We start from the raw sequence: 10,808 nt of genomic DNA on the forward strand, positions 1-10,808 counted from the left end.
TTGGATTTTGATCAAATTGCTATAAATAAGAAGTTTTTTTTTAAATTATAATAATTGTAGTTGTTCGATCATAATCCAACGATCCGTGTATTTGAGTTAGGAGGCTTCGTCTCCTTTGCTCAGGAGAGGATCCAAATCCGTTAAAGAGATAAAATCGTCCTGGAGGTCCTTATGGCTGTAATTGCAGAATTGGAACTCAAATCTTTCAATGCTTGACACGTCAATTAATAGTAAAACGATTTAAACCATGCACTGCACAGGCATGGTTTCAGTCTGATGATCATGATATAACATTGATATTACCCAAAACCTTAATCATACCAAGCCGGGTAGGGCAAGCATTATGTGTGAGGATGCCAAGGAATGTCCCGCGTTGAAAGTTTATTAATTTTGCATGGAGCATATTTCCGATTGTTTTATAATGAAATTTTAAATGTTTTTATGATATTAGAGCAAATTGGTTCATACATGAAATATACTACATGTTCTTCACATCATTTAATTATACATGTAAATTCATCACATGTGATTGTAAAAATATAAAGAACTAAACTTTACATGTGTTTATAAAAAGTTCGACTACTTTCAATATTGGCAATTAATGGTATAATAAAATCTTCAGTTCTTTAGTTATCAACATATGGACCACAATTATGTTAATGTTTTTCTTTATTAGTGTGTTTTTGTTTTTTCTAATCACCGTTTACTCAAACGCTAATCAAATACTTTGATTATATGATTAAGTCTAAGGGTAGTTCTATTGATTTGAATTCCTCCCAATCTAGTTTTACTTGTCTTACTCATTAATTTGAATGGTTTGAAGAATAATGATTGGTTGGAATTACTCACTAACTCAGGTAAGAATGATTTCAAAAGTATTGGAGAAATTTTGACAAGATGTTGACCGATTTGGTAAGACGACCGAACTACATTTACTTTTTAAGAATCGAAGTCCTAACCATATACATATATACAAGTTAATATTATTTTATATATGTATAGACACACTTTTGAAGGTATACTGGAAGCATCAACTGTTTTTTTTTCTTTTCAGTTTTTAGTTTCTATCAATATTCAGCGAAGATATGGTAAAGCCTAAAGTCATTGGTTTGGAATGCCTGCAAATCCCCGGCGTTCCTTGAGTCTTTGCTACAAGATAAGTGAATCATCGTTTTTCTGGTGTGTCTAGAAAGTTTCATCTGGGAGCTAATTCGGAACTTTGCAGAGTTATATCAGTAACCATTTTAAAATCTTGGATTCTCAGGTGTGTTGACTCTTAACGAGCTCTTGGGAGAATCATCGTTTTTTGGTGATTATATTTGTTTCTCAGTGCATTCCAAAGAGCCAGTGGATCTTGAACCGCTAGATACTCGCTCTTTAATCATTTATCGAGGTGGCGACAAATAAAGATCATGGCTTTCGCCCAATCTTGAGAGGATGCACTGGTTCCCTCCTTAATGGTTCTCCAAGATTTCCTACCTCCAGATGGATCTTGGCATCCACTACCTATGTAACGTAGTTTTTCCCAATAATATCAATGGCAACAAAATCAAGCTTTGCCAAGTTTGCCATTTTTCTGAAAGAAAATGAGATGTGTAAGAACTTGCAATAATATGGATTTTGGATGAATGTAGTATTAGAACTTCTGGTTCTTACAAAATTTTCATTTTGAACTTCAAGCCAAAATAATAAGCACCCGAAACTTCAAACTTGAGATTTACATAATTTAGACATTAATGAGGAAGGTGATTGTACCACACCACTCTCATTGAAATAATATAGTGTAGGCTTGGTGATTATACAACACTACTCAAGCAGCAGGAAAATTAAATATGCAGTGCAGGATGGGCAATTAAACTGCACCATCGAAAATTGCAATAAAATTAAATATGCAGTTCAAGATCGGCGATTGTACCGCATCATCTAAATTTGAAATAAAATTAATATAAAATAAACATTGTGTTAGTAATAAGAAGTTACACCAAACAAGAAACAAAAAATATAAGTAATTCTCAAATTGAGGACTAGGAGAAGGCATGGTGCTAGCACCTCATGGCGAGGAAACACCAAGCAAGTGAGGCAAAGAAAGAAGAGGAACCGTAAGATCCTTGGAGGAAGCATTTTTTGGCGAAGGAAATGAAAACTGGTTAGGGTTAGAGAGTCGTACTGATAACGTGTTATAAATAGGCAAAAGTGAGAGAGATAATCTTTGCTAGAGATAGAAGCAGAAAGGGTGCAATGTATCACACAAAGGATGCAGATAAAGAGAGATGGGGATATTGGTATTATTGCTTTTCATTCTTAATCTGGTGTGTTGCAATGAAGTTATAGACATGCCTCTATTTATAGGAGTTTGATCGACAACTTCTTACCTACAAGAAGAAAATATTTCACTTCTCTAGGACATTTTCATCCAATGCATTTAATGGCTTTCACCAAAGTCTACTTCAGTTAACTTTCTTACACAAACGCATGTGTGGCATTCACACCACATTTCACAACATTTGATAGGTTTTAATGAAATTTTCCCCTCTTTTTTTTTTTTTTTTTTGCATAATTAAGCAGACAGAAACTACAAAGATAAGCCTTTAGAGTAATCAGTGCCTCAAAACTTTAGAAGAAAGAGTCAGAATGCAAACACACCGACTAGAAAAGGATTGACCCACAGGGACAAGGACATCCACTACAAATAGGAAGAAGAAGATGAAGCATATATATGCAGTAGTTTTTGTTACCCATGCATATGAAAATCCTAGGAAACAGATAGGCGGAAAAAAAACTCAGATATAATTAAGCAATAATTCAGAAGGAAACCTCACAATCTTAATATATAAAAGAAAATAAAAGAACGAAGAGAAAAAGGTCAAACTCCTCGCGCAACAGTTGTACATGCACTCATAAATTCATAAATCATAATTAAGCAAAAGCACCCCAAACTCATGAACTCACTACACTGCCTGCCTCTTCAAAATTTGACCTCTGCCTGGTTAATAAGTATCAAACTCATAACCATGCCGTCGATCGTGTTGCTATTTACAGCCTCCGAGGTACGTATGTACTCCACATATATAATTCTCTCTTTTTCTGTTTCCCTTCTTCATGTTATAATTATCTTTATTTTGAGCGTGCAATTAATTCAGGGTTGTGAGCTGCATAATCAGTAATAGCTCCACAGACGGCCTTCTCCTCTGTCTGAATTTCCGGGCGAGTCATCATAATCAGACGGCGGAGAGTCGTTCATTCTCGGTGGAGACATCAGCATTCCCTCTGCCATGTCCGCCAGCAAATTCGGCATCTGGAAAAGCTCTTCCTCGTCAATAAAGTCTCTAACAGACGACGCCAAACTTGTACTACTCATCATATCATCACCCTCGTGCTTCTGCATTTGTCCCATTTTTGGACTCTCCATCGTGTCACTATTCTTTCGTAGCGCCGCGGCTGCAGTAGCTGCGGCAGTACGAATATCAATTGCTGATGTGGACGGTGGCACTGGATACAATCCAATGAAACTTGGAAAGTTGAGAGCAATATTGGTACCCTTGAGTGCAAGTGCGGCCACATCATAGGCGGCTGCAGCCATCTCCGGAGTTGGGAAAGTGCCAAGCCAAATACGCTTGGTCTTCCGTGGCTCTCGGATTTCCGACACCCATTTTCCACTCCGACACCGGATGCCGTGGTACCTGGGGTGCTTCCCGGAAGAGCTCGAGGCCATGGTGGTGGGCTTTGGTAGTGTTTGAATATGTAGTGGTGCCCTAGCGGAGGGGGAGGGTATTTCAGTAGGTTCGTGCGTGTGGTGGTGGGGAGGGAGAAGAGAATGTGGGAGGACTTGGTGTGGAGGGTGCGGTGGAGGAGCCTGAGGAAGGGTTTGGTTTGTTGGGTGGAGTAATGTAGGGGGAGAAGGGTGAAAGTCAAGGGGGGATACTACTAGAGGTGGATAAGTGGGTGTAGATTGGTCTAATGTTTGATTCACTTTGTTGGAAGTGTTTGGATTTGGATTTAGGTCAGCCATGATATGTATAATCTCTCTATTTATATATAGTTACAGATTTATGCAGCAAGCCAGGTGGGGATTTATGTAAATTTTGGAAGTGGGGAATATAGAAGGAAGGTAAGATATTAATTATGTTTGTGAGAGAGAGAGTTGGAGAAGGTCATGAGCGAGAGATTTAAATGCAGGATATATATTGTGATTAGCAAGGTTATAGCGTGGGGATTTCGTGGGAGGGACTCACTCAAAAAGTCATGGCAATGCAGCCAGCGGGCAGTTTGGTCTTGTACAGGCTTTAGGGTTTTTATTTGAAACTTTACGAGTACATACCATGAAAGATTAATGATTTTAATTTGAAAAATTTTATGTAGACAAATTGCTGTGTGCTTTTGGTGAGCACACGCATTCGGCACAGGCTAGGAACTAGCTGTTCTCTATTCTTACCCTCTCTTAGTCTCCCACTTCAATAATAATCCAGACGTTAACAACCACGTCATATGTGTAAAGCACAGGTGACGATAATGCCCTTATAAATTCGCAAGACCCACATCCGTTCCACGCAAAGTTCAACCTTCAAGAAAGCCTGAGTTGCTGACTAAGGCTTCTCCAAGCTCTCTTGCCCATGGCAAGGAGAAAAGTCAAGGTATTCAAGATAGGATTAATAACTAGATCCTTATCTTTATACTTTCCTTATAGAAGATCAAGTCAATCAAGCAAGGAATCACAATCAAATCCAATCAAGGATTTCATGAGATAATTATTTATTTAATAATATCTTAAGAATAATTCTTTTCTCCATCCAACAGATGACACACCTTGACCAACTGGATATGGGCACATGGCATGGAAAACCCTACACATGTAGCCGTCCTAGCTCTATAAATACCCGATTCTCCACCAAATTATATATGGTAAGCTTTTGCTACGCAATTAAGCTCTCAACTCTCTCTTTAGGACAAGCTGACTTAGGAATTGGAGATTCATTAACCAAATGCCCGCACTCCATAGGCGCGTGGCTTTAGTCATTGATCGAAGGTGTTTAATTGTTTTGTCTACACAAATTCATCAAGACTGAAGATCGCAGATTTTTGATACCACAAATTGGTGCTTCCAATGAAAGCTTGATTTAAATCTCGAAGAAGTTCTCGTAATTCCTTTTAGAGTTTCCCCACCTCGAATTCTCTAATGCTCCAATCTCTGAATTTTAAAATTCTTTGATTCGTGGTTGGACAAAGGATAAAATGACTGAAAATTCTGAAACCACGAGTGAAGGAAAATTTTGAGATTTCTATGGGATTTCTAGTGACTAGCATGCATATACAATTCTAAATTTATATACATAAGCAACAGAAGCATATTATCAAAGCTACAGTCATGCAAATCCCCTTCAAGAAGCATAGCTTCATATATGATGCATCAAACAAAATATTGAAGAACAAAGTAAAGGTTGAGTTTTATACCTCTTGATCTAAACTTTAGACCAATGATTGACCACCTCCAAGCTTTTTGTTCTTTGAGCTCCTTGAGTCTAGCCTCCCTCCTTGCTTCCTCCACCTTAAAGATTTAGAGCTCCTTGGTTCTCCTTCAGCCTCCAAGTATAGAAGACCTCTAAAGATCCACACCCACTAGTGTAGTGAGATGGATGTTGGAATAACCAAAAGGAGAAGAGATGATTAGCTATTTTCTCCTCATGGTGGCCGGCTATGTGTGTGTAGAGAGAGAGAGAGAGAGAGACTTATTTTTCTCTTGTTGAAAAGAACACACAAAAGCCCTAATGAACTTTTTCATTAAACTCCCTTTACAAAAGTAAAAGAAGTAAGTCAACTAATTGACTCTTTCTCTCTCTTCATTCCTCATCCTTGGCCGGCCACTTAGTGTTGGCTTGGACTTTGGGTTTTTATCATTTCAAATCATCCTATGCTTGAATAAAAAGGCCCAATGGGCCCGAATGAACCCGAACTTTTTCTTTAAGCGCGAAACGAACTTTCATCGCTTCTATGATTTCTTTAGACTTTCTAATTAATCATAGCACTTAATTAATCCATTTAATTAATTCCATCATCCTTTAGTTGTCTCACCACAAGAGTGTATCGATGTACAATCATTTTAGGTTCTAATTAGCGAGGCAGTGAGGTGATTGGTACCAATCCAATTGATTTGTATTTATCCAATCACTTAGTGAATTAAAACGTACTTTTAATTCTCATTCTTCTTTGATGACTACTTATTCAATCATCAAGAAGGACCCACAAGACATGACTAACATCTAACCATATGTCATGGCTACCCAAGCTAATGTAGAATTTGGTCGAAGAACCTATTTAGTTGGAATTACAATGTAATTCGATCGTTCTCTAAATCAATACTCTCAATCACATTACTGGGTATGGATACTTTATGTCAAACCCCTAATGTGATTAAACTATGTCATATGATTCGATTGAGTCGGATAGGAATGCCTTCCATCATTACGCTCAATACTTCGGCCAAAGATTCTCGAATCATATCTTAAAGTATTCTTCCTCTAGTACTGAGGATTAGAGATTCCTTGTTGAACATTCATATGTCTACATGATTAGGCAACCTAACCTCAACAATGTCATGGACACTCTCGAATGGAATGCACTTGACACCATCAAAGATCAAGGACCTAACCACTGGACAACTATGATGTCTCAGGTCAAATGACTACTTACATTATTCCAACCAGTAGAGTTACTTGCTTGACATGTGAGTAGACCTCCATGCAAGTACTCTTGTATGATTGTGTTCAATGGACTCATTCCCTTAATGAGCACTTACATACTTGTCTTAGTGTCTCTACAAGAATGGCTTGAGACTTGCCATCCTTCCAATCGAAGCAAACATAGTATGTACTAGTCTATCTGGATTGTCAACGTCCCTCTAACAATCCTATGACCAGGAACCTTTTTGGACATTATGGTTATGTGAAGAAGGTCTCTCAAGTCTAACATCTTTACTTCTTCCATCGATCCATTGTCTATAGACTTACTATTTTGGACATGTATTGTTCATTGAGATAGTCCTAATAAGTGACTTTGGCCTTTTTCATGTATTAGACTTAACCATAAATTCAGACATTGTCCTAAAAGGTTTCTTCAACGATTGACTTTCAAGGCATATCTCCAACAACAAAGAATGATATGAAGGAAAATTTTGGAAAAACAAGTTCATTTAAGCAACATCTATGCATGCAATTAACAATTAAAGGCGGAATCATGCTTGTATGCACTCCAAAACAAAACTTTACCCATGAAATTCAATGCCTAGTAGTTATGGTGAACCAAGACTCAACTCAAATCTTAAGGAAAATAGTTGAGAAACTTTTATACCTTTGAAGCACCTCTTTGTTCAGCAAAGGATATTCACCCATGTGAGGGCCTTCTTTCCTTGGTCTCCTTACTCCTTGGCTCCATGGATGTGGTTGGAGGAACTTTGCTTCTTGGTCTATGACTTCTTGCATATGGATGAAGGAATGGATTCTCCAAGTTCCCAAGAAAGTGAACCTCTAAGTTTCCACATCAAGGAGAGCATTGAGGAAGAGATGAGCGACCTAGGAAGAAATGGATGCTAGTCCATTCTTCCTAGGGTGGTTGGCCTCCTAAGAAAAGAGAGAGCTTCTTTGTTTTTCTCTTTTCTCTCTAAAAAACCCATTTGAGGGAATGGGTTATAATTTCCTTTCTATAGCCACTTACATTGAGTGGCATAATTGAAATTATAATCAATTCTCCCTCACACTCTCTATGGCCGGCCATGTGGGTTCATTGGGCTTTCATGCCCTTTGTGTTTTCAAGTTGTCATACAACTTGAGTTATTGGACTTGAGATTCAAAGCCCATTGGGCCTTGAGGCCCAAAACTACCCGAGGTCTAAAACAAACTTATTCGTTTGATTAATTAACATATTAATTAATCCTAGCCATAAATAATTAAACCATTTAATTATCCTTACTCATCTCCATTGTTTCTTTTATCTCTAGGTTCCTTTTCGCGAGGCAGTGGGCGATTAGAACTCTTCAAATCGATTGTGAATTGAAACTTACTTTTCAATTATCCCTTTAGTGATTATACACCTTTAGGGCTTCCACAAACCTTGAGTGACACTTAGCAGTATGTCATGGCTACCCAAGCTAATAAGAAGAGGTGGAGAACCTATTCAGTTTGGGATTACAATGCAATACGGTCTTTCTCTAATAAAATATTCTTGACCACGTTGTTTGATTTGATAGTTTATTCATGTCTATTATCCAATGTGGTTCTCTTACTTATATGATTACCTTGAATGTGATTTGGAACAAATTCCTAAACGGTTTGAAGGTTAGAGTATTCTCCCTTAAACGGTTTGAAGGTTAGAGATCCCTTATTGTGCATTCACTTACCTCCATGGCTAAGTGGCTTAACTCCAACTATGTCGTGGACACCATTTGACGAAGTGACTTTGACATAGTCAAAGATCAAGAACCTAACCATAAGACAACTATGATGCCTCAGGTCAAATGACTACTTTGCATTATCCTAACCATGAGTTTTCATGTTTGAGAACTCCTTGTTGATTGCGTTCAGTGGACTCATTCTCTATTGAGCACCTAGATGCTTGTCTTGGTGTCAGTCACACCAATGACTCGAGACCAGTCACTCTTTCTAAGAGAAGACATAACACGTATTGATCTTAACGGACTATCAATGCCCAATTGGCAATCCTATGATCAACAAAGTTTAGGATATGTATACAAAAGATAATGGTCTCATGAATCTAATTTCTTTAGATCACATTCTCCCAATTACATATTCCTTGTACTTATCATTTAAACATATAACATTTATATGAGATGGCTTTAAATAATAACATTTTCCCTTTATATTAAACTAGATTAGTTTAACATGTGAAATGTCCATAAAGTATCATCATATGATTGGCTTTAGGGCACATTTCCAACAATCTCCCACTTTCATTAGAGCTAATCAGCTTGGTCATCAGTGATGATACCTCTTCTGAATTCATTTCAAAAATGGTTAAATAGTAGGCCTAGACAATGGATATCTATATGTTATCCATAGAAGCAACCTTGAGAATAACAACGTCACCATTATACATGAGTCTTAATCATGTGGTTCAGTCTCTCATTTGAGTTCAGATCTTGATGAGACCTTGATTCCCTGGCTTGACCTATCGCTCCATTAGTGTTGTAGTGTGGGTACACTAGAGACACTTTTTGGTTGGAACCGAATGGAGAGTTCATAAATGAACTTTCCCATCCAAACAACATTTTTGTAAGCTTCTATATGGTGATATATTTTGCATGCATGATGGAACACACTAAAGTCATTACTTATAATGTTTCCACCCAAATATCTCTTTAGTCATAGTAAAGAGATATCTAATTATCTTTTCATTCATAATGAAGAGACATCCAATGATGGATACGATATTAGATTCATAATCTAATACATTTACGCTTCCATTGCGTTACTCTAATTCTTCCTCATTCTTAAGGAATATGTCCGTTAGTATTTCTTAAATACTTAAGGATTCAGTTGACACTTGCCATGGTTCTAATCCTAGGCTTGCACTGATATCGTCTTGTACCGATCTTGGTACAACTCATATCAACGTTTTTCATACAATATGAAATACGTAAATCACCTTTCTGCATATGCATAAAGGATTCTATTTATGCATTATGCTTCTTTGGGAGTCAAAAGGGTACATTCCCTTTTAGAAGAGCAATATCCCAGTCTGATTGGAATTGTCCTTTTTTTTTAAGTTTATTAGTCCATAAACTTCCTACATCTATTGTCTATCATCAAAAGGGATTGAGATAATCCAATTATATCTTGAAATCTATCATTATAGATTTCCATCCCATATATATAGACTATGTCTCCCACATACATTCTATTATTATAGAATGTTTAAAGTCATTACTTTAACGAAGAAGAATTCCTTTGATTTCCAAAATTAATATATCATATATATGTTCAAATTTAGCAAAATGATTAACTCCCACTAATCTTTGTAAACCTAGTAAACAAAAGATTCATTTACATCCAAAAGTGTCTCTAGTGTACCCACACATTGAATCACCGTTTAGTTGTAGCTAGCAATATTAGAATTAACAGAAACCAAGACTATGTCGAAGATGGTTTCTTCCAAGTCAACCTATCTCATTGATTGTAGTCACCTTAAGCTACCAATTATCTATGAAGGTTTCACTATTTTGGGTCAAATGTGTTGGAAGTATGCTCACAAAGCCACTCATTTGATGTAATAACTTTTGGAATACTTATTGTGTTAAACTATTATATGTTTAATGAAGGGCAAAGCTTATTGTGAATCACTATTTATTGTATTAAGCAATAATGGAATCCAAGGAATGTATTTAATCTAAGAAAGAAGTGATCTAAGTAAGTTAGATTAAGGAGACCTTTCTCTTATGTTTATTCCTAAAACATTCCTAGCCATATGATTGCCAATTAGGCATTGATAATCCTTTAAGGTTAGTATGTGTTATGTTAACTCAAGCGTGAGTATGGCTAGTCTCAAGTCGTTTAGTGTTGGACATTGAGACAAACACATAGGTGCTCAAAATGGTAATCGAGTACACTGAACTACGATCAAAAGAGAGTTCAAACATAACTCGTAAGTTGCAATATGCAAAGTAGTCTTTTGACCTGAGGCATGATATATGTCTAATGGTTAGGTCCTTGATCTTTGATCATGTCACAGGCATTCCATTGAGAGTGTCCACGACATTGTTGGGGTCAAGCTATCTAGTCATGTAGGCATATGAATGCACAACA

At 37.0% G+C, this 10,808-nt stretch overlaps 1 protein-coding gene across 1 annotated transcript; it reads right to left on the minus strand.

The window, feature by feature from the left end:
- Positions 1-2,766: 2,766 nt before the first annotated feature.
- On the minus strand, positions 2,767-4,352 carry LOC139197032 (ethylene-responsive transcription factor ERF027-like). The gene has a single exon (XM_070823483.1). It carries the CDS (start codon positions 4,007-4,009, stop codon positions 3,158-3,160), a length of 852 nt encoding a protein of 283 aa, XP_070679584.1. The 5' UTR covers positions 4,010-4,352; the 3' UTR covers positions 2,767-3,157.
- Between the last annotated feature and the right edge of the window lie 6,456 nt (positions 4,353-10,808).

Source organism: Malus domestica, chromosome 06 (assembly GCF_042453785.1).
Source record: "Malus domestica chromosome 06, GDT2T_hap1".
Taxonomy (NCBI): domain Eukaryota; kingdom Viridiplantae; phylum Streptophyta; class Magnoliopsida; order Rosales; family Rosaceae; genus Malus; species Malus domestica.

Bases quoted from the DNA above. Each gene is read 5' to 3' on its own strand.
- LOC139197032 (XM_070823483.1), bottom strand. From the start codon at position 4,009: ATGGCTGACCTAAATCCAAATCCAAACACTTCCAACAAAGTGAATCAA.